General features: G+C 53.6%; 1 protein-coding gene across 1 annotated transcript in view; it reads right to left on the bottom strand.

The window, feature by feature from the left end:
* Window positions 1-25,389, bottom strand: part of OTOG (otogelin) — a 217,270-nt gene that overhangs the window by 154,205 nt on the left and 37,676 nt on the right. Inside the window, exons 10-15 of the mRNA XM_077453472.1 lie at window positions 18,156-18,262; window positions 17,433-17,542; window positions 11,516-11,641; window positions 9,612-9,720; window positions 8,208-8,254; window positions 6,910-7,055 (exon numbers count right to left, since the gene is read on the bottom strand). Coding sequence (XP_077309598.1) covers window positions 6,910-7,055; window positions 8,208-8,254; window positions 9,612-9,720; window positions 11,516-11,641; window positions 17,433-17,542; window positions 18,156-18,262 — 645 coding nt within the window. The remainder of the gene's footprint in view (window positions 1-6,909; window positions 7,056-8,207; window positions 8,255-9,611; window positions 9,721-11,515; window positions 11,642-17,432; window positions 17,543-18,155; window positions 18,263-25,389) is intronic.

Below are 25,389 nucleotides of genomic sequence, written 5' to 3'. Positions count from 1 at the left end.
GAAGAAGGATCTGGGAGGAGTCCATGGTGGAGAAGGATCTGGGGGGATCCATGGTGGAGAAGGATCTGGGGGGATCCATGGTGGAGAAGGATCTGGGGGGAGTCCATGGTGGAGAAGGATCTGGGGGGATTTATAGTGGAGAAGGATCTGGGGGGAGTCCATGGTGGAGAAGGATCTGGGGGGAGTCCATGGTGGAGAAGGATCTGGGGGGAGTCCATGGTGGAGAAGGATCTGGGGGGAGTCCATGGTGGAGAAGGATCTGGGGGGAGTCCATGGTGGAGAAGGATCTGGGGGGAGTCCATGGTGGAGAAGGATCTGGGGGGATCCATAGTGGAGAAGGATCTGGGGGGATCCATAGTGGAGAAGGATCTGGGGGGATCCATAGTGGAGAAGGATCTGGGGGGATCCATAGTGGAGAAGGATCTGGGAGGAGTCCATGGTGGAGAAGGATCTGGGGGATCCATGGTGGAGAAGAATCTGGGGGGAGTCCATGGTGGAGAAGGATCTGGGGGGAGTCCATGGTGGAGAAGGATCTGGGAGGAGTCCATGGTGGAGAAGGATCTGGGGGATCCATGGTGGAGAAGAATCTGGGGGGAGTCCATGGTGGAGAAGGATCTGGGGGGAGTCCATGGTGGAGAAGGATCTGGGGGGAGTCCATGGTGGAGAAGGATCTGGGGGGAGTCCATGGTGGAGAAGGATCTGGGGGGAGTCCATGGTGGAGAAGGATCTGGGGGGAGTCCATGGTGGAGAAGGATCTGGGGGGAGTCCATGGTGGAGAAGGATCTGGGGGGAGTCCATGGTGGAGAAGGATCTGGGGGGAGTCCATGGTGGAGAAGGATCTGGGGGGAGTCCATGGTGGAGAAGGATCTGGGGGGATCCATAGTGGAGAAGGATCTGGGGGGGATCCATAGTGGAGAAGGATCTGGGGGGATCCATAGTGGAGAAGGATCTGGGGGGATCCATAGTGGAGAAGGATCTGGGGGGTTCATAGTGGAGAAGGATCTGGGGGGGTTCATAGTGGAGAAGGATCTGGGGCGGTCCATAGTGGAGAAGGATCTGGGGGGGTTCATAGTGGAGAAGGATCTGGGGGATCCATAGTGGAGAAGGATCTGGGGGGGCTCATAGTGGAGAAGGATCTGGGGGGTTCATAGTGGAGAAGGATCTGGGGGGTTCATAGTGGAGAAGGATCTGGGGGGATCCATAGTGGAGAAGGATCTGGAGGGATCCATAGTGGAGAAGGATCTGGGGGGGATCCACAGTGGAGAAGGATCTGGGGGAATCCATAGTGGAGAAGGATCTGGGGGGAGTTCATAGTGGAGAAGGATCTGGGGGATCCATAGTGGAGAAGGATCTGGGGGGGCTCATAGTGGAGAAGGATCTGGGGGGTTCATAGTGGAGAAGGATCTGGGGGGTTCATAGTGGAGAAGGATCTGGGGGGATCCATAGTGGAGAAGGATCTGGGGGGATCCATAGTGGAGAAGGATCTGGGGGGGGATCCACAGTGGAGAAGGATCTGGGGGAATCCATAGTGGAGAAGGATCTGGGGGGAGTTCATAGTGGAGAAGGATCTGGGGGGAGTTCATAGTGGAGAAGGATCTGGGGGGAGTTCATAGTGGAGAAGGATCTGGGGGGGATCCACAGTGGAGAAGGATCTGGGAGGATCCATAGTAGAGAAGATCTGGGGGGATCCATAGTGGAGAAGGATCTGGGGGGAGTTCATAGTGGAGAAGGATCTGGGGGGAGTTCATAGTGGAGAAGGATCTGGGGGGAGTTCATAGTGGAGAAGGATCTGGGGGGGATCCACAGTGGAGAAGGATCTGGGAGGATCCATAGTAGAGAAGATCGGGGGGGATCCACAGTGGAGAAGGATCTGGGGGAATCCATAGTGGAGAAGGATCTGGGGGAATCCATAGTGGAGAAGGATCTGGGGGGAGTTCATAGTGGAGAAGGATCTGGGGGGAGTTCATAGTGGAGAAGGATCTGGGGGGATCCACAGTGGAGAAGGATCTGGGGGGATCCATAGTAGAGAAGATCTGGGGGGATCCATAGTGGAGAAGGATCTGGGGGGATGCATAGTAGAGAGGGATCTGGGGGTTTTGGTAGATCATAAGCTCAATAATAACATGCAATGCAAGCTGCGGTTTCCAAAGCGAGGAAAGTCCTTTCCTGTATAGGAGAGGTATGGACTCCAGAGAGAGAGATCTCATCTGTACAAATCATTAGTAAGACCTCATCTGGAATATGCCGTTCAGTTTTGGGCTCCAGTTCTCAGAAAGGATATCGGGGAACTGGAGAAAGTGCAGAGAAGGGCAACCAAACTGATAAGAGGCATGGAGGAGCTCAGCTATGAGGAGAGATTAGAGGAACTGAATTTACTCAGACATCGGTGGATGAGGTAGGTGTCAGGCAGGAGAGATTCCTCCATCCACACATAAGTGGCCGATGTAAGTCACATGATGGTGAGAAGTGTGCCGTCAGATCTCTGGAGCCTCAGGCTGGCCACACATGTGAAGCTTCAGTGATTCCCCCATCCAGTCTCAGCAGCATGCATGGAGGAATCTCCACTGCTGGCTATTGGTCAGAATACTCGACCAATGTCTCCATCCAATTGGCTGCAGTCACTGCTCACCCAATTATGTTCTGCCCACCTCTTCTGACTTTCAATTAGAAATGTGGTACATCAGGGTCTCCCACGGCTCAAACGTCAGCTCAGCAGGGATTGGCCGAAACTGGAGCCGAGTGCGGCCAACATAACCCATTCCAATGGCTGTTGATACCCAATGTGTGCCGAGAAAACATGGCTTTATTTCAGCAATGGTTTTATTTCTATTGTTGATTGTAATTTATTAAAGGGATAGTTCACTTTCACCACAAATCTCCTTATGCAGATAAGGGGCTTCTATAGATAAAAACAAACTGTTCAGCTCTGAAGAAGAAGAATACCCTTCCTATAGGTGAAGGCCATTTACAACCCTTATGAAGCCCGGAGTGGATAGTCTCAGGACGTTGCTGGGCGAGGCCTGGTCATCACTGCTCTCCTCCCCCATCAATGGAGGGCGCTCTTAGACGCTGAGCTCAGAACTTCTACATCAGGGGAGAGGGAAAGTATGTGAGGAACTCTGAATGAGAAATAGCGCCCTCCATTGATGGGGGAGGAGAGCAGTGATCACCAGGCCTCACCCAGCAACGTCCTGGGACTATCCACTCCGGGCTTCATAAGGTATGTAAATGGCCTTCACCTATAGGAAGGGTATTATTCATCGTTTACAAACATCCCTTCCCTGCAGGCGGGTTTACTATAAAGGTGAATTATTCCTTTCAATGATTGCCGTTCATTGCTCCTCTTTGTAATTCTGTAAATATTGGGGGAGGGGAGGGGGTTTGGAACTATTTACACAACTGTATAAAGCCCAAAGAAGGGATCTAGAGGTCCTGGAAGTTTTTCTCTTTAATAACGTAAGTTAGCCAATAAAATGTAGGACTCCAAACTGTCTGTAAATGAACAGCCAATCCGGTGCAATACTCAGAGGAAGGAAGCTCCGATCGTTCTCTGGGTGATCTGGGCTTCACCTGCTGTGAGTTGTCCCTGGAATGGCGGCTGACCTGATGGTGACCATAGTCTTCCATGAAATGTCCCTCGTTCTTGGAGGACTTTTGAGAAACAGTTTCCACTTTAGGATTCTAAGTGAGAAGCTGGAGGAGCCAATGAAGTGTCATATGTAGAGGGGTTGATGAGTGGGGAAGGCTGATGAGTGGGGAAGGCTGATGGGTGGGGAAGGGCAATCAGTAGGGAGGGGCAATCAGCGGGCAGCGTACCTTCCCCTATGGCATGGAGAAAGACAACACTTCCAATGATAGTGAGATGCTGGGGGAGCTATGGGAAGAGTGGTTGATGAGTGGGGAAGGGCAATGGGTGGGGAAGGGCAATCAGTAGGGAAGGGCAATCAGCGGGCAGCTTCGCCTATGGCATGGAGATGGACACAACGCTTCCAATGATAGTGAGATGCTGGGGGAGCCATGGGAAGAGTGGTTGATGGGTGGGGAAGGGCAATCAGTAGGGAGGGGCAATCAGCGGGCATCGTACCTTCCCCTATGGCATGGAGAAGGACACAACACTTCCAATGATAGTAAGATGCTGGGGGAGCCATGGGAAGAGTGGTTGATGAGTGGGGAAGGGCAATGGGTGGGGAAGGGCAATCAGCGGGCAGCTTCGCCTATGGCATGGAGATGGACACAACACTTCCAATGATAGTAAGATGCTGGGGGAGCCATGGGAAGAGTGGTTGATGAGTGGGGAAGGGCAATGGGTGGGGAAGGGCAATCAGCGGGCAGCTTCGCCTATGGCATGGAGATGGACACAACACTTCCAATGATAGTGAGATGCTGGGGGAGCCACATGAAGAGTGGTTGATGGGTGGGGAAGGGCAATCAGCGGGCAGCGTACCTTCCTCTATGGCATGGAGAAGGACACAACACTTCCAATGATAGTGAGATGCTGGGGGAGCTATGGGAAGAGTGGTTGATGAGTGGGGAAGGGCAATGGGTGGGGAAGGGCAATGGGTGGGGAAGGGCAATCAGTGGGCAGCTTCGCCTATGGCATGGAGAAGGACACAACACTTCCAATGATAGTGAGATGCTGGGGGAGCTATGGGAAGAGTGGTTGATGAGTGGGGAAGGGTTGATGGGTGGGGAAGGGCAATCAGTAGGGAGGGGCAATCAGCGGGCAGCGTACCTTCCCCTATGGCATGGAGATGGACACAACGCTTCCAATGATAGTGAGATGCCGGGGGAGCCACATGAAGAGTGGTTGATGGGTGGGGAAGGGCAATCAGTAGGGAAGGGCAATCAGCGGGCAGCGTACCTTCCTCTATGGCATGGAGAAGGACACAACACTTCCAATGATAGTGAGATGCTGGGGGAGCTATGGGAAGAGTGGTTGATGAGTGGGGAAGGGCAATGGGTGGGGAAGGGCAATCAGCGGGCAGCGTACCTTCCTCTATGGCATGGAGAAGGACACAACACTTCCAATGATAGTGAGATGCTGGGGGAGCTATGGGAAGAGTGGTTGATGAGTGGGGAAGGGTTGATGGGTGGGGAAGGGCAATTAGTAGGGAGGGGCAATCAGCGGGCAGCGTACCTTCCCCTATGGCATGGAGATGGACACAACACTTCCAATGATAGTGAGATGCTGGGGGAGCTATGGGAAGAGTGGTTGATGAGTGGGGAAGGGTTGATTGGTGGGGAAGGGCAATCAGTAGGGAGGGGCAATCAGCGGGCAGCGTACCTTCCCCTATGGCATGGAGATGGACACAACACTTCCAATGATCGTGAGATGCTGGGGGAGCCACATGAAGAGTGGTTGATGGGTGGGGAAGAGCGATCAGTTTGGAAGGGCGATCGGCGGGCCGTGTACCTTCACCGATGGCGTGGAAATGGACAGAACATTTCTCCATCCATAGTTGTGAAAAGGAGAAATCCTAGAAGAGAATGGGCTCTGTTCCCATGAATCGTCCCTTTCATGTTCGGCAGCTGTCTTCACCCGAGACAATAAATTCCTCCATTCTCCGCTCCTCTCATCTCAGGGAAGTACAAAGACATTGATGGCGACACCGGACACCGCGATAAGGTTAAGCCGCTCCGATCGTCCTCTGATTTGTCGTCCAGAAAGCGCTTTAGCAAAATTTCAGAAAATTGTGAAGCTGCTTATAGCCGATGATTGCTAGTGTCAGCGTGTCTGAGGAGCACCATGACTGGAGGCTTTGTCCTCCCCGCCAAGAACCTCTCCACACCGCGACTCCCCCTCCCCCCACCGGCCATCCAGGCGCACACTGCGATATATGCTGAACACTCCATACCACAGACACACCCAACCATGGCCACCAATGTCCTCACATCAACATCTGGAGAGATCCCTCAATGGGACCATCACTGAACCCAGCAAAGGCCCCGCAATCTGGAGGAGCAACGAGAAGAGCTGACAAGGAAATCCCGCTAATCCCCACAATGGCCGCCATGGGCAACAAGAGCAGAAGAAGGTCCATGGAAGAGCCCACCGCAGAGACACAGGGGGCGGGGCCACAGTGCGGCGCCCCCTGTCTGTCACAAGGTTACTGTACTGTGTTGTGTCGGCTATTACCAGACCCTGGAGGGGAGATGAAAGCAATGCTCCGCTCCCAAGCAATGCTCCGCTCCCAATGCTCCGCTCCCAAGCAATGCTCCGCTCCCAAGCAATGCTCCGCTCCCAATGCTCCGCTCCCAAGCAATGCTCAGCTCCCAAGCAATGCTCCGCTCCCAAGCAATGCTCCGCTCCCAATGCTCCGCTCCCAAGCAATGCTCCGCTCCCAAGCAATGCTCCGCTCCCAATGCTCCGCTCCCAAGCAATGCTCCGCTCCCAAGCAATGCTCCGCTCCCAAGCAATGCTCCGCTCCCAAGCAATGCTCCGCTCCCAAGCAATGCTCCGCTCCCAAGCAATGCTCCGCTCCCAAGCAATGCTCCGCTCCCAAGCAATGGCTTCAGCTCCCTCCCTCTCCGATGAGATACAACATTCCGCAACCTTACACCACTCATGTTTGTTCTATTTTTGGTGCTTTTCACTGCCCCCCCCCCCCCCCCCAAATTATATTCAATATTCGGAAAGTGCCAACAAGTCCCGGGACATGTGGAAGACGAGGAATTCAAAACACCTCCATGAATTATACTGAACATGTCCCTGGAATCATATACTTTAGAGGGAGCTGAGAGCCACATGGGATGCCCTAGCCACTGCCTGAGGGGCACAGGTCCACAAATATCTACTGAGCGGAGAGCCACATGGGACTCCTCAGCCACTGGACTCAGAACAATGCTATTACCAGGTAGGTGAGTGCTGTAGGTGCTCGGTAGGTGATGATTGGTCTGGTTTTGTCTCACCTGTCCACAGGGGGCGTTCTGCACAGACACGGTGAATGCCCCGGATGTCCGGCTCTTGGTTAGGATGTACTGACAGGGAGCCTGGAAGGTGAACTTCCGCCCATCGAACGTCACAATGTGAAAGTCTCCTGTGACGGAACATTCCGCTGACAACATGGGAGAAAAGAGAGACAGTTAACAGTACTGTACCCAGCCTATAGATATAGGGACCCGACCTATACACAGCTATAGGGGCCCGGCCCATACATATCCATAGAGCCCCACTATATACATATCTATACCAGCTATAGGGACCTGGCCCATACACATCTATAGGGGGCCCGGCCTATACACATCTATAGGGGGCCCGGCCTATACACATCTATAGAGCCCCACTATATACAGATCTATACCAGCTATAGGGACCCAACCTATACACATCTATAGGGGCCAGGCCTATACATATCTATAGAGCCCCACTATATACATATCTATACCAGCTATAGGGACCTGGCCCATACACATCTATAGGGGCCCCGACCTATACACATCTATAGAGCCCCACTATATACAAATCTATACCAGCTATAGGGACCTGGCCTATACACATCTATAGGGGGCCCGGCCTATACATATCTATAGGGGCCCGGCCTATACATATCTATGGGGGCCCGGCCTAAATCAGCTATAGGACTCAACCTATACATATCTATAGGGGCTGTCCTATACATATCTATAGGGGCCCAGATTGTACATAACTATAGGGGCCCGGCCTGTACATATCTATAGTGGCCCCTGCCTATACATATCTATAGGGACCCAACCTATACCTATAGAAGCCCATCCTATACATATCTACAGGGGCCCATCCTATACATATCTATAGGGACCCGTCCTATACATATATAGGGACCTGGCTTATACATATCTATAGGGGCCTGGCCTATACATATCTATGGGGGCCCGGCCTAAACCAGCTATAGGGACTCAACCTATACATATCTACAGGGGCTGTCCTATACATATCTATAGGGACCCAGCCTATACATATCTATAGGGACCCAGCCTATACATATCTATAGGGACCCAGCCTATACATATCTATAGGGACCGGTCCGATACATATCCATAGGGACCCAACATATATCTATAGGGGCCCAGCCTATACATATCTATAGGGGCCCGGCCTATAAATATATGGATCAGGATTACGGACAGGGATGAGGTGGGGAAAGACTATCCTATCCATGAAAAATGAGGGCGGGGACTCAAGTAATTTGGCCCCTCCCCCCTCACACACACACAGCAGGATGACTCACCGGGACAGGTCACATCAGTGCAGATCCACCTTCCTCCTGAGCAGGTGCTGGAAGAAGAGAGGGACCAATCAGAGCTGAGATCCTGACTGAGTGCACACAGAGGAACCGCCCCTCACACACAGAAGAACCGCCCACCTACACCCCGCCCACAGACACCCCGCCCACAGACACCCTGCCCACAGACACACCGCCCAACTTCACCCCGCCCACAGACACCCCGCCCACCTACACACCCCCCACCTACACACCCCCCACAGACACCCCGCCCACCTACACCCCGCCCACAGACACCCCGCCCACAGACACCCCGCCCACAGACACACCGCCCACAGACACACCGCCCACAGACACCCCACCCACAGACACCCCACCCACAGACACCCCACCCACAGACACACCACCCACAGACACACCGCCCACAGACACACCGCCCACAGACACCCCACCCACAGACACCCCACCCACAGACACCCCACCCACAGACACCCCACCCACAGACACCCTGCCCACCTACACCCCACTCACCGACACCCCGCCCACAGACACCCCGCCCACTGACACCCCACCCACAGACACACCGCCCACCTACACCACACCCACAGACACACCGCCCACCTACACCCCGCCCACCGACACCCCGCCCACCTACACACCGCCCACAGACACCCCACCCACAGACACCCCGCCCACAGACACACCGCCCACAGACACACCGCCCACAGACACACCGCCCACAGACACACCGCCCACAGACACACCGCCCACAGACACACCGCCCACAGACACACCGCCCACCTACACCCCACTCACCGACACCCCGCCCACAGACACCCCGCCCACTGACACCCCACCCACAGACACACCGCCCACCTACACCACACCCACAGACACACCGCCCACCTACACCCCGCCCACCGACACCCCGCCCACCTACACACCGCCCACAGACACCCCACCCACAGACACCCCACCCACAGACACACCGCCCACAGACACACCGCCCACAGACACACCGCCCACCTACACCCCGCCCACCGACACCCCGCCCACCTACACACCGCCCACAGACACCCCACCCACAGACACCCCACCCACAGACACACCGCCCACAGACACACCGCCCACAGACACACCGCCCACAGACACACCGCCCACCTACACCACACCCACAGACACACCGCCCACCTACACCACACCCACAAACACACCGCCCACCTACACACCGCCCACAGACACCCCACCCACAGACACCCCACCCACAGACACACCGCCCACAGACACACCGCCCACAGACACCCCACCCACAGACACACCGCCCACCTACACCCCACCCACAGACACACCGCCCACCTACACCCCAAGATCTGTGGGGTCACCCATCCGCTATCAGTGCCGCAGACTGACCAGTTGTTGCAGCGATCCTGGACTATGGAGCCGGCAGGGTAGACGGTGCCATGGAAGTCACACGGACATTCAGAGGGGTGCACACAGGTCCTGTTCTCAAAGATCAAACCTGCGTGAGACATTCATCATACATGTATATACTGTATATATTATATATACACACATCTTCCACATAGTCAATTTTCATCTCACACTCTATGCACTGTATACAGGAGAATAACTATACACAGTATGTGACAAAAGTAAGTACGCCCCTCAGTGACATTTCTTCTCTCTTTTCATGTGACAACACTGAAGAAATGACACTTGTCTACAATGTAAAGTAGTGAGTGTACAGCTTGTATAACAGTGTAAATTTCCTGTCCCCTCAAAATAACTCAACACACAGCCATTAATGTCTAAACCGCTGGCAACAAAAGTCAGTACACCCCTAAGTGAAAATGTCCAGATTGGGCCCAATTAGCCATTTTCCCTCCCCCCGGTGTCATGTGACTTATTAGTGTTACAAGGTCTCCGCACACATACACACACACATACAAGACTCCGCACACACACACACACACAAGACTCCGCACACACACACACACACAAGACTCCGCACACACACACACACACAAGACTCCGCACACACACACACATACAAGACTCCACACACACACACACACGACTCCACACACACACACACACGACTCCACACACACACACACACGACTCCACACACACACACGACTCCACACACACACACGACTCCACACACACACACACACACACACACACACACACGACTCCACACACACACACACACACACACACACACACACAAGACTCCGCACACATACAAGACTCCACACACACACACACACACGACTCCACACACACACACACACAAGACTCCGCACACATACAAGACTCCACACACATACACACACACGACTCCGCACACACACACACACGACTCCACACACACACACACACACACACACACACACACGACCACACACACACACACGACTCCACACACACACACGACTCCACACACACACACACACGACTCCACACACACACACGACTCCACACACACACGACTCCACACACACACGACTCCACACACACACGACTCCACACACACACGACTCCACACACACACGACTCCACACACACACACACGACTCCACACACACACACACACACGACTCCACACACACACACACACACACACACACAAGACTCCACACACACACACACACACACACACACACACACACAAGACTCCACACACACACACACACAAGACTCCACACACACACACACACACACAAGACTCCACACACACACACACACACACACAAGACTCCGCACACACACACGACTCCACACACACACACACGACTCCACACACACACACACACACACACACACACGACTCCACACACACACACACACACACACGACTCCACACACACACACACACACACGACTCCACACACACACACACACACACGACTCCACACACACACAAGACTCCGCACACATACAAGACTCCACACACACACACACACAAGACTCCGCACACATACACACGACTCCACACACACACACACACGACTCCACACACACACACACACACACACACACACGACTCCACACACACACACACACACACACGACTCCACACACACACACACACACACGACTCCACACACACACACACACACACGACCCCACACACACACACACACACACGACCCCACACACACACATACATACACACGACTCCACACACACACACACACACACACAACTCCACACACACACACACAACTCCACACACACACACACAACTCCACACACACACATACACATACATGACCCCGCACACACATAGTCTTGTAGAAAGGACTCACCTTCAGTGCAGTAGCAGCCATCTACACAGGCGATCTCGCTGTCTATACACGGCTTCCTCTGGTGGCAGGAGTTGGGACAGCAGGCGATACATTCATTGTAGACCAGATCGCTCTCACATGGGATTACTGCAGAGGAGACATTTAGTAAACAGATCAATGGTGGGAGGCCGGTGTGCTCCACATGGGGTCACCTCTTTCTTTACTTTTCCATGCTGGGCAGCACAGTGGCTGATTGGTTAGCACTTCCGCCTGGCAGCACTTGGATAATCGGATGAAATCATCACCATGGCACCGCCTGCATGGAGTCTGCATGTTCTCCCTGTGGAGGGTTTCCTCCGGGTACTCCGGTTTCCTCCCACACTCCAAACACATGCTGGGAGGTACATTGGCTCCAGTCTGAATGGTCTCTAGTATGTGTATGTATGAATGTGAGTTGGTGACCTTAGAGTGTAAGCTCTGGGGGGCCGGCACTGATGTGAATGTTTAATACAGTGGGGAAAATAATGATTGGATCCCCTGCAGATTGTGTGTCATAGTCGGCATTTTTCCTCCAAACACGGCGAGTTGAGTTAATGCTAAAGAGCTGAATTTTGGTCTCATCTGACCACAGAACTTTCTCCCCAATCCTTCTCTGAATCATTTAGATGTTCATTGGTAGACTTCAGACAGACCTGTACATGCGTCTTCCTGAGGAGGGGGACCTGTACATGTGTCTTCCTGAGGAGAGGGACCTGTACATGTGTCTTCCTGAGGAGGAGGACCTGTCCATGTGTCTTCCTGAGGAGGAGGACCTGTACATGTGTCTTCCAGAGGAGGGGGACCTGTACATGTGTCTTCCTGAGGAGGAGGACCTGTACATGTGTCTTCCTGAGGAGGAGGACCTGTACATGTGTCTTCCAGAGGAGGGGGACCTGTACATGTGTCTTCCTGAGGAGGAGGACCTGTACATGTGTCTTCCTGAGGAGGAGGACCTGTACATGTGTCTTCCTGAGGAGGAGGACCTGTACATGTGTCTTCCTGAGGAGGAGGACCTGTCCATGTGTCTTCCTGAGGAGGAGGACCTGTCCATGTGTCTTCCAGAGGAGGAGGACCTGTACATGTGTCTTCCAGAGGAGGGGGACCTGTACATGTGTCTTCCTGAGGAGGAGGACCTGTACATGTGTCTTCCTGAGGAGGAGGACCTGTACATGTGTCTTCCTGAGGAGGAGGACCTGTACATGTGTCTTCCTGAGGAGGGGGACCTGTACATGTGTCTTCCTGAGGAGAGGGACCTGTACATGTGTCTTCCTGAGGAGGAGGACCTGTCCATGTGTCTTCCTGAGAAGGAGGACCTGTACATGTGTCTTCCAGAGGAGGGGGACCTGTACATGTGTCTTCCTGAGGAGGAGGACCTGTACATGTGTCTTCCTGAGGAGGAGGACCTGTACATGTGTCTTCCAGAGGAGGGGGACCTGTACATGTGTCTTCCTGAGGAGGAGGACCTGTACATGTGTCTTCCTGAGGAGGAGGACCTGTACATGTGTCTTCCTGAGGAGGAGGACCTGTACATGTGTCTTCCTGAGGAGGAGGACCTGTCCATGTGTCTTCCTGAGGAGGAGGACCTGTCCATGTGTCTTCCAGAGGAGGAGGACCTGTACATGTGTCTTCCAGAGGAGGGGGACCTGTACATGTGTCTTCCTGAGGAGGAGGACCTGTACATGTGTCTTCCTGAGGAGAGGGACCTGTACATGTGTCTTCCTGAGGAGGAGGACCTGTCCATGTGTCTTCCTGAGGAGGAGGACCTGTACATGTGTCTTCCAGAGGAGGGGGACCTGTACATGTGTCTTCCTGAGGAGGAGGACCTGTACATGTGTCTTCCTGAGGAGGAGGACCTGTACATGTGTCTTCCAGAGGAGGGGGACCTGTACATGTGTCTTCCTGAGGAGGAGGACCTGTACATGTGTCTTCCTGAGGAGGAGGACCTGTACATGTGTCTTCCTGAGGAGGAGGACCTGTACATGTGTCTTCCTGAGGAGGAGGACCTGTCCATGTGTCTTCCTGAGGAGGAGGACCTGTCCATGTGTCTTCCAGAGGAGGAGGACCTGTACATGTGTCTTCCAGAGGAGGGGGACCTGTACATGTGTCTTCCTGAGGAGGAGGACCTGTACATGTGTCTTCCTGAGGAGGAGGACCTGTACATGTGTCTTCCTGAGGAGGAGGACCTGTACATGTGTCTTCCTGAGGAGGGGGACCTGTACATGTGTCTTCCTGAGGAGAGGGACCTGTACATGTGTCTTCCTGAGGAGGAGGACCTGTCCATGTGTCTTCCTGAGGAGGAGGACCTGTACATGTGTCTTCCAGAGGAGGGGGGCCTGTACATGTGTCTTCCTGAGGAGGAGGACCTGTACATGTGTCTTCCTGAGGAGGAGGACCTGTACATGTGTCTTCCAGAGGAGGGGGACCTGTACATGTGTCTTCCTGAGGAGGAGGACCTGTACATGTGTCTTCCTGAGGAGGAGGACCTGTACATGTGTCTTCCTGAGGAGGAGGACCTGTACATGTGTCTTCCTGAGGAGGAGGACCTGTCCATGTGTCTTCCTGAGGAGGAGGACCTGTCCATGTGTCTTCCAGAGGAGGAGGACCTGTACATGTGTCTTCCAGAGGAGGGGGACCTGTACATGTGTCTTCCTGAGGAGGAGGACCTGTACATGTGTCTTCCTGAGGAGGAGGACCTGTACATGTGTCTTCCTGAGGAGGAGGACCTGTACATGTGTCTTCCTGAGGAGGGGGACCTGTACATGTGTCTTCCTGAGGAGGAGGACCTGTACATGTGACTTCCTGAGGAGGAGGACCTGTCCATGTGTCTTCCTGAGGAGGAGGACCTGTCCATGTGTCTTCCTGAGGAGGGGGACCTGTACATGTGTCTTCCTGAGGAGGAGGACCTGTACATGTGACTTCCTGAGGAGCGGGAGCTGTACATGTGTCTTCCTGAGGAGGGGGACCTGTACATGTGTCTTCCTGAGGAGCGGGACCTGTACATGTGTCTTCCAGAGGAGCGGGACCTGTACATGTGTCTTCCAGAGGAGCGGGACCTGTACATGTGACTTCCTGAGGAGCGGGACCTGTACATGTGTCTTGCTGAGGAGGGGGACCTGTACACGTGACTTCCTGAGGAGGGGGACCTGTACACGTGACTTCCTGAGGAGGGGGACCTGTACATGTGTCTTGCTGAGGAGGGGGACCTGTACACGTGTCTTGCTGAGGAGGGGGACCTGTACATGTGTCTTCCTGAGGAGGGGGACCTGTACATGTGTCTTCCTGAGGAGGGGGACCTGTACATGTGTCTTCCTGAGGAGGGGACCTGTACATGTGTCTTCCTGAGGAGGGGGACCTGTACATGTGTCTTCCTGAGGTGGAGGACCTGTACATGTGTCTTCCTGAGGAGGGGGACCTGTACATGTGTCTTCCTGAGGAGAGGACCTGTACACGTGTCTTCCTGAGGAGGGGGACCTGTACATGTGTCTTCCTGAGGAGAGGACCTGTGCATGTGTCTTCCTGAGGAGGGGGACCTGTACATGTGTCTTCCTGAGGAGGGGGACCTGTCCATATGTCTTCCAGAGGAGGGGGACCTGTACATGTGTCTTCCAGAGGAGGGGGACCTGTACATGTGTCTTCCAGAGGAGGGGGACCTGTACATGTGTCTTCCTGAGGAGGGGGACCTGTACATGTGTCTTCCAGAGGAGGGGGACCTGTCCATGTGTCTTCCAGAGGAGGGGGACCTGTACATGTGTCTTCCAGAGGAGGGGGACCTGTACATGTGTCTTCCAGAGGAGGGGGACCTGTACATGTGTCTTCCTGAGGAGAGGACCTGTGCATGTGTCTTCCTGAGGAGGGGGACCTGTACATGTGTCTTCCTGAGGAGGGGGACCTGTCCATGTGTCTTCCAGAGGAGGGGGACCTGTACATGTGTCTTCCAGAGGAGGGGGACCTGTACATGTGTCTTCCAGAGGAGGGGGACCTGTACATGTGTCTTCCAGAGGAGGGGGACCTGTACATGTGTCTTCCTGAGGAGGGGGACCTGCACATGTTTCTTCCTGAGGAGGGGGATCTGTACATGTGTCTTCCTGAGGAGGGGGACCTGTACATGTGTCTTCCTGAGGAGGGGGACCTGTACATGTGTCTTCCTGAGGAGGGGGACCTGTACATGTGTCTTCCTGAGGAGGGGGACCTGTCCATGTGTCTTCCTGAGGAGGAGGACCTGTACACGTGTCTTGCTGAGGAGGAGGACTTGCTGTGTTTGCAGGAAGAAAAATGGTGACTATGACCCTATGAACACCATCCTTACAGTGACACACGGAGGGGGGAACATGAACACCATCCTTACAGTGACACATGGAGGGGGGAACATGAACACCATCCCTACAGTCACACATGGAGGGGGGAACGTGAACACCATCCCTACAGTCACACACGGAGGTGGGAACATGAACACCATCCCTACAGTCACACACGGAGGTGGGAACATGAACACCATCCCTACAGTCACACACGGAGGGGGGAACATGATGCTTTGGGGCTGTTTCTCTGATAAAGGTCCAGGCCGACTTTGCCGCATTGAGGGGCCAATGGACGGGGTCATGTATTGTAATATCTTGGATGAGAACCTTCTTCCCTCATCCAGAACACTGAAGATGGGTCATGGACGGGTCTTCCAGCATCACAATGACCCAAAACATACCACCAAGGCAACAAAGAAGTGACTCAATAAGAAGCACATTAAGGTCATGGAGTGGCCCAGCCAATCTCCAGACCTTAATCCTATAGAAAATTTATAGAGGAGCCGAAACTTTGAGTTGCCAAGAAACCTTCAGGATTTAGAGAAGATCTGTAGAGAAGAGAGGAGCAAAATCCCTCCTGAGATGTGGAAACCTCATCACCACCTACAAGAAACGTCTGACCTCTGTGATCACCAAGGGTTTCTCCACCGACTACTAAGGGGATCAAATACTTATTTTACTCACTGAACTGCAACTCCATTTATAACATTTGTATTGTGTGTTTTCTGGATTTTTGGTTGATCTTCTGTCTCCATCATATAAAATACCCCTCTGATAAGAATTATAGACCCTTCATTTCTATGGAAGGGGGCAAAACTACACCATCTGCGGGGGAGACGATCGTTATTTTCTCCTCTGTATGTAAAGCACTGTGTAAACTGACTGCGCTATATACAGTAAGTACCTGTATTGAAAAAAATGGCGAGTACTTACTATTCTATATCCACATTACCAGGATAGGCTCTGTGCCCGCTCATTGGACACAATGTACAGATGGGTGATGGGCTCTGTGCCCGCTCATTGGACACAATGTACAGATGGGTGATGGGCTCTGTGCCCGCCCATTGGACACAATGTACAGATGGGTGATGGGCTCTGTGCCCGCTCATTGGACACAATGTACAGATGGGTGATGGGCTCTGTGCCCGCCCATTGGACACAATGTACAGATGGGTGATGGGCTCTGTGCCCGCTCATTGGACACAATGTACAGATGGGTGATGGGCTCTGTGCCCACTCATTGGACACAATGTACAGATGGGTGATGGGCTCTGTGCCCGCTCATTGGACACAATGTACAGATGGGTGATGGGCTCTGTGCCCACTCATTGGACACAATGTACAGATGGGTGATGGGCTCTGTGCCCGCTCATTGGACACAATGTATAGATGGGTGATGGGCTCTGTGCCCGCTCATTGGACACAATGTACAGATGGGTGATGGGCTCTGTGCCCACTCATTGGACACAATGTACAGATGGGTGATGGGCTCTGTGCCCGCTCATTGGACACAATGTATAGATGGGTGATGGGCTCTGTGCCCGCTCATTGGGCATACACAGGACATCTCATATCATCTGTTACATACAAAGATCACATACCGCACTGTCTGTATGTCTCCCGCCAGCCATGGAGAGGGTGTCCGGCGTGGGCACAGGAGCGCGCATACTCGGCCAGGGCATGACACCACGTACCAACATCACCATCCGACCTGCAGGAGAAGAGGAAGAGTGTGAGACCCCCCACTATGTGACCATTACCCGCAGAGGTCACCATTACCCACAGAGGTCACCATTACTCACCCGCAGAGGTCACCATTACCCTCAGAGGTCACCATTACCCACGGAGGTCACCATTACCCACAGAGGTCACCATTACTCACCTGCAGAGGTCACCATTACCCACAGAGGTCACCATTACTCACCTGCAGAGGTCACCATTACCCACAGAGGTCACCATTACCCTCAGAGGTCACCATTACCCACAGAGGTCACCATTACTCACCTGCAGAGGTCACCATTACCCACAGAGGTCACCATTACCCACAGAGGTCACCATTACCCACAGAGGTCACCATTACCCTCAGAGGTCACCATTACCCACAGAGGTCACCATTACTCACCTGCAGAGGTCACCATTACCCACAGAGGTCACCATTACCCTCAGAGGTCACCATTACTCACCTGCAGAGGTCACCATTACCCACAGAGGTCACCATTACTCACCTGCAGAGGTCACCATTACCCACAGAGGTCACCATTACCCACAGAGGTCACCATTACCCTCAGAGGTCACCATTACCCACGGAGGTCACCATTACTCACCTGCAGAGGTCAGTAGCACAGCTGGCCATGAAGGGGGAGGGGCTGACCACGTGGTGACACTGGTGGAATGGATCTTGGAGAAGGGCGGAGCACAGCGAGTGTGACATCTGGAGAGAGAGGAGAAATGACATCACACAACCCAACAATCTACCCACCTCCCACCAATCACCCCAAACACCCTGGCAGGAAGCATTTCCTCATTGTCCTCCCCTCCCATAGTGATCAGACTGTACATTGTAACTTTGGGGGAGGAGACTGAGGAAATGACTCTTCCCCTCCCCCAGTGATCAGACTGTACATTGTAACTTTGTATAAGGAGCAGTTATTTCCTCAGTCTCCCCTCCCCCAGTGATCAGACTGTACATTGTAACTTTGTGATAAGTCATAGGGTGAGAGGCTGCAACAAGGGGCTGATCTGTGTCAGACATTTGAACAGGATCCAGGATTTAATGATTGTGTCATCCAGTAAGTAGATAGTAACCCCAGATGATGCCCGGACAAATATGGTGCTGTCCTTCTGAAGAGAAAAGCAGATGAAGGCTTTGTCAGGGGGAGTCCTGTGACCTCTATGAGAGGTAATAAATACCAGGAAGGGGATGCTGACACAGGACTCACCATGAATTGACTTTACATGAAAAATAATAGTGGTTTTTGTACTTACTGTAAATTCTTTTTCTTGGAGTCCATTGAGGGACACAGCAATCCAGGAACCGTCGGGTTATACTGCCACCTAGAGGAGGTCAGGAGAATGGCAACCAGATGAGGTGAATTCCTTTGCAGGACAGGCCAACCACCATGGAAGGCCACCAGGAGAGAGGAGATCACCGGGAAGAAGAGATGACTCCACCGAGCCACAATCAGCAAAATACCGGGAAGCAAAAATTCCACCGAAACACGACAACTACCGTCAGACCAACAATGTAACACGGACAACGCTGGGAAATCTCCCCAGAAGAACGAGTCCCCACAGGAAATCTCCCCAGAAGAACGAGTCCCCACAGGAAATCTCCCCAGAAGAACGAGTCCCCACAGGAAATCATCCCAGAAGAACGAGTCCCCACAGGAAATCTCCCCAGAAGAACGAGTCCCCACAGGAAATCATCCCAGAAGAACGAGTCCCCACAGGAAATCTCCCCAGAAGAACGAGTCCCCACGGGAAATCTCCCCAGAAGAACGAGTCCCCACAGGAAATCATCCCAGAAGAACGAGTCCCCACGGGAAATCTCCCCAGAAGAACGAGTCCCCACAGGAAATCTCCCCAGAAGAACGAGTCCCCACAGGAAATCTCCCCAGAAGAACGAGTCCCCACAGGAAATCTCCCCAGAAGAACGAGTCCCCACAGGAAATCTCCCCAGAAGAACGAGTCCCCACAGGAAATCTCCCCAGAAGAACGAGTCCCCACAGGAAATCATCCCAGAAGAACGAGTCCCCACGGGAAATCTCCCCAGAAGAACGAGTCCCCACAGGAAATCTCCCCAGAAGAACGAGTCCCCACAGGAAATCTCCCCAGAAGAACGAGTCCCCACAGGAAATCTCCCCAGAAGAACGAGTCCCCACAGGAAATCTCCCCAGAAGAACGAGTCCCCACAGGAAATCTCCCCAGAAGAACGAGTCCCCACAGGAAATCTCCCCAGAAGAACGAGTCCCCACAGGAAATCTCCCCAGAAGAACAAATCCCCACAGGAAATCTCCCCAGAAGAACGAGTCCCCACAGGAAATCATCCCAGAAGAACGAGTCCCCACAGGAAATCATCCCAGAAGAACGAGTCCCCACAGGAAATCTCCCCAGAAGAACGAGTCCCCACAGGAAATCTCCCCAGAAGAACGAGTCCCCACAGGAAATCATCCCAGAAGAACGAGTCCCCACAGGAAATCTTCCCAGAAGAACGAGTCCCCACAGGAAATCTCCCCAGAAGAACGAGTCCCCACAGGAAATCTCCCCAGAAGAACGAGTCCCCACAGGAAATCATCCCAGAAGAACGAGTCCCCACAGGAAATCATCCCAGAAGAACGAGTCCCCACAGGAAATCATCCCAGAAGAACGAGTCCCCACAGGAAATCTTCCCAGAAGAACGAGTCCCCACAGGAAATCTCCCCAGAAAAACGAGTCCCCACAGGAAATCATCCCAGAAGAACGAGGCCCCACAGGAAATCTCCCCAGAAGAACGAGTCCCCACAGGAAATCTCCCCAGAAGAACGAGTCCCCACAGGAAATCTCCCCAGAAGAACGAGTCCCCACAGGAAATCATCCCAGAAGAACGAGTCCCCACAGGAAATCTCCCCAGAAGAACGAGTCCCCACGGGAAATCTCCCCAGAAGAACGAGTCCCCACAGGAAATCTCCCCAGAAGAACGAGTCCCCACAGGAAATCTCCCCAGAAGAACGAGTCCCCACAGGAAATCTCCCCAGAAGAACGAGTCCCCACAGGAAATCATCCCAGAAGAACGAGTCCCCACAGGAAATCTCCCCAGAAGAACGAGTCCCCACAGGAAATCTCCCCAGAAGAACGAGTCCCCACAGAAAATCTTCCCAGAAGAACGAGTCCCCACGGGAAATCTCCCCAGAAGAACGAGTCCCCACAGGAAATCTCCCCAGAAGAACGAGTCCCCACGGGAAATCTCCCCAGAAGAACGAGTCCCCACGGGAAATCATCCCAGAAGAACGAGTCCCCACAGGAAATCTTCCCACAAGAACGAGTCCCCACAGGAAATCTTCCCAGAAGAACGAGTCCCCACAGGAAATCATCCCCAGAAAAACGAGTCCCCACAGGAAATCTCCCCAGAAGAACGAGTCCCCACAGAAAATCTCCCCAGAAGAACGAGTCCCCACAGGAAATCTCCCCAGAAGAACGAGTCCCCACAGGAAATCATCCCAGAAGAACGAGTCCCCACAGGAAATCTCCCCAGAAGAACGAGTCCCCACAGAAAATCTCCCCAGAAGAACGAGTCCCCACGGGAAATCTCCCCAGAAGAACGAGTCCCCACAGGAAATCTCCCCAGAAGAACGAGTCCCCACAGGAAATCTCCCCAGAAGAACGAGTCCCCACAGGAAATCTCCCCAGAAGAACGAGTCCCCACAGGAAATCTCCCCAGAAGAACGAGTCCCCACAGGGAATCATCCCAGAAGAACGAGTCCCCACAGGAAATCATCCCAGAAGAACGAGTCCCCACAGGAAATCATCCCAGAAGAACGAGTCCCCACAGGAAATCTCCCCAGAAGAACGAGTCCCCACAGGAAATCATCCCCAGAAAAACGAGTCCCCACGGGAAATCTCCCCAGAAGAACGAGTCCCCACAGGAAATCTCCCCAGAAGAACGAGTCCCCACAGGAAATCTTCCCAGAAGAACGAGTCTCCACAGGAAATCTCCCCAGAAGAACGAGTCTCCACAGGAAATCTCCCCAGAAGAACGAGTCCCCACAGGAAATCTCCCCAGAAGAACGAGTCCCCACAGGAAATCATCCCAGAAGAACGAGTCCCCACAGGAAATCTCCCCAGAAGAACGAGTCCCCACAGGAAATCTCCCCAGAAGAACGAGTCCCCACAGGAAATCTCCCCAGAAGAACGAGTCCCCATGGGAAATCTCCCCAGAAGAACGAGTCCCCACAGGAAATCTCCCCAGAAGAACGAGTCCCCACAGGAAATCTCCCCAGAAGAACGAGTCCCCACAGGAAATCTCCCCAGAAGAACGAGTCCCCACAGGAAATCTCCCCAGAAGAACGAGTCCCCACAGGAAATCATCCCAGAAGAACGAGTCCCCACAGGAAATCTCCCCAGAAGAACGAGTCCCCACAGGAAATCTCCCCAGAAGAACGAGTCCCCACAGGAAATCTCCCCAGAAGAACGAGTCCCCATGGGAAATCTCCCCAGAAGAACGAGTCCCCACAGGAAATCTCCCCAGAAGAACGAGTCCCCACAGGAAATCTCCCCAGAAGAACGAGTCCCCACAGGAAATCTCCCCAGAAGAACGAGTCCCCACAGGAAATCTCCCCAGAAGAACGAGTCCCCACAGGAAATCATCCCAGAAGAACGAGTCCCCACAGGAAATCTCCCCAGAAGAACGAGTCCCCACAGGAAATCTCCCCAGAAGAACGAGTCCCCACAGGAAATCTCCCCAGAAGAACGAGTCCCCATGGGAAATCTCCCCAGAAGAACGAGTCCCCACAGGAAATCTCCCCAGAAGAACGAGTCCCCACAGGAAATCTCCCCAGAAGAACGAGTCCCCACAGGAAATCTCCCCAGAAGAACGAGTCCCCACAGGAAATCTCCCCAGAAGAACGAGTCCCCACAGGAAATCATCCCAGAAGAACGAGTCCCCACAGGAAATCTCCCCAGAAGAACGAGTCCCCACAGGAAATCTCCCCACAAGAACGAGTCCCCACAGGAAATCTCCCCAGAAGAACGAGTCCCCACAGGAAATCTCCCCAGAAGAACGAGTCCCCACAGGAAATCTCCCCAGAAGAACGAGTCCCCACAGGAAATCATCCCCAGAAAAACGAGTCCCCACGGGAAATCTCCCCAGAAGAACGAGTCCCCACAGGAAATCTCCCCAGAAGAACGAGTCCCCACAGGAAATCTTCCCAGAAGAACGAGTCTCCACAGGAAATCTCCCCAGAAGAACGAGTCTCCACAGGAAATCTCCCCAGAAGAACGAGTCCCCACAGGAAATCTCCCCAGAAGAACGAGTCCCCACAGGGAATCATCCCAGAAGAACGAGTCCCCACAGGAAATCTCCCCAGAAGAACGAGTCCCCACAGGAAATCTCCCCAGAAGAACGAGTCCCCACAGGAAATCTCCCCAGAAGAACGAGTCCCCACAGGAAATCTCCCCAGAAGAACGAGTCCCCACAGGAAATCTCCCCAGAAGAACGAGTCCCCACAGGAAATCTCCCCAGAAGAACGAGTCCCCATGGGAAATCTCCCCAGAAGAACGAGTCCCCACAGGAAATCTCCCCAGAAGAACGAGTCCCCACAGGAAATCTCCCCAGAAGAACGAGTCCCCACAGGAAATCTCCCCAGAAGAACGAGTCCCCACAGGAAATCTCCCCAGAAGAACGAGTCCCCACAGGAAATCTCCCCAGAAGAACGAGTCCCCACAGGAAATCTCCCCAGAAGAACGAGTCCCCACAGGAAATCTCCCCAGAAGAACGAGTCCCCACAGGAAATCATCCCAGAAGAACGAGTCCCCACAGGAAATCTCCCCAGAAGAACGAGTCCCCACAGGAAATCTCCCCAGAAGAACGAGTCCCCACAGGAAATCTCCCCAGAAGAACGAGTCCCCATGGGAAATCTCCCCAGAAGAACGAGTCCCCACAGGAAATCTCCCCAGAAGAACGAGTCCCCACAGGAAATCTCCCCAGAAGAACGAGTCCCCACAGGAAATCTCCCCAGAAGAACGAGTCCCCACAGGAAATCTCCCCAGAAGAACGAGTCCCCACAGGAAATCTCCCCAGAAGAACGAGTCCCCACAGGAAATCTTCCCAGAAGAACGAGTCCCCACAGGAAATCTCCCCAGAAGAACGAGTCCCCACAGGAAATCTCCCCAGAAGAACGAGTCCCCACAGGAAATCTCCCCAGAAGAACGAGTCCCCACAGGAAATCTCCCCAGAAGAACGAGTCCCCACAGGAAATCTCCCCAGAAGAACGAGTCCCCACAGGAAATCTCCCCAGAAGAACGAGTCCCCACGGGAAATCTCCCCAGAAGAACGAGTCCCCAGAGGAAAGACAGGAGGGTTGATTTGCATACATAGGGGAGCTTAGCTAATCCCCAGGGTGGCCCCGATGTACAAACAACCCCTCAGCAGATCTCCGGCGTGGAGACACATCGGCACTCTGGACACCACTGGCCTTGTTCATGAGACAGAAACAACGCCTCATCAGCGCCCAGCACATGTATCCAGAGTCCCCCCACCTCTATCCAGACATCACCCCCATATGAGACACCCAACACATGTAACCAGAGTCCCCCCACCTCTGTACAGACATCACCCCCATATGAGACATCCAACACATGTAACCAGAGTCCCCCCACCTCTATCCAGACATCATCCCCATATGAGACACCCAACACATGTAACCAGAGTCCCCCCACCTCTGTACAGACTCCATCCCCATAGGAGACACCCAACACATGTAACCAGAGTCCCCCCACCTCTATCCAGACATCATCCCCATATGAGACACCCGACACATGTAGCCAGAGTCCCCCCACCTCTGTACAGACTCCATCCCCATATGAGACACCCAACACATGTATCCAGAGTCCCCCCACCTCTGTACAGACTCCATCCCCATATGAGACACCCAACACATGTATCCAGAGTCCCCCCACCTCTGTACAGACTCCATCCCCATATGAGACACCCCACACATGTAGCCAGAGTCCCCCCACCTCTGTACAGACTCCATCCCCATATGAGACGCCCAACACATGTATCCAGAGTCCCCCCACCTCTGTACAGACTCCATCCCCATATGAGACACCCAACACATGTATCCAGAGTCCCCCCACCTCTGTACAGACTCCATCCCCATATGAGACACCCCACACATGTAGCCAGAGTCCCCCCACCTCTGTACAGACTCCATCCCCATATGAGACGCCCAACACATGTATCCAGAGTCCCCCCACCTCTGTACAGACTCCATCCCCATATGAGACGCCCAACACATGTAGCCAGAGTCCCCCCACCTCTGTACAGACTCCATCCCCATATGAGACGCCCAACACATGTAGCCAGAGTCCCCCCACCTCTGTACAGACTCCATCCCCATATGAGACACCCAACACATGTATCCAGAGTCCCCCCACCTCTGTACAGACTCCATCCCCATATGAGACACCCAACACATGTAACCAGAGTCCCCCCACCTCTGTACAGACTCCATCCCCATATGAGACACCCAACACATGTATCCAGAGTCCCCCACCTCTGTACAGACTCCATCCCCATATGAGACACCCAACACATGTAGCCAGAGTCCCCCCACCTCTGTACAGACTCCATCCCCATATGAGACACCCAACACATGTAACCAGAGTCCCCCCACCTCTGTACAGACTCCATCCCCATAGGAGACACCCAACACATGTATCCAGAGTCCCCCACCTCTGTACAGACTCCATCCCCATATGAGACACCCAACACATGTAACCAGAGTCCCCCCACCTCTGTACAGACTCCATCCCCATAGGAGACACCCAACACATGTATCCAGAGTCCCCCACCTCTGTACA

This window comes from Lithobates pipiens, unplaced genomic scaffold (genome assembly GCF_037356315.1).
Source record: "Lithobates pipiens isolate NorthernLeopardFrog02 unplaced genomic scaffold, aLitPip1_a1.2 Scaffold_24, whole genome shotgun sequence".
NCBI lineage: Eukaryota > Metazoa > Chordata > Amphibia > Anura > Ranidae > Lithobates > Lithobates pipiens.
The sequence above is the reverse complement of the archived record's forward strand: the minus strand, read 5'-3'. Positions and strand labels throughout refer to the sequence as shown.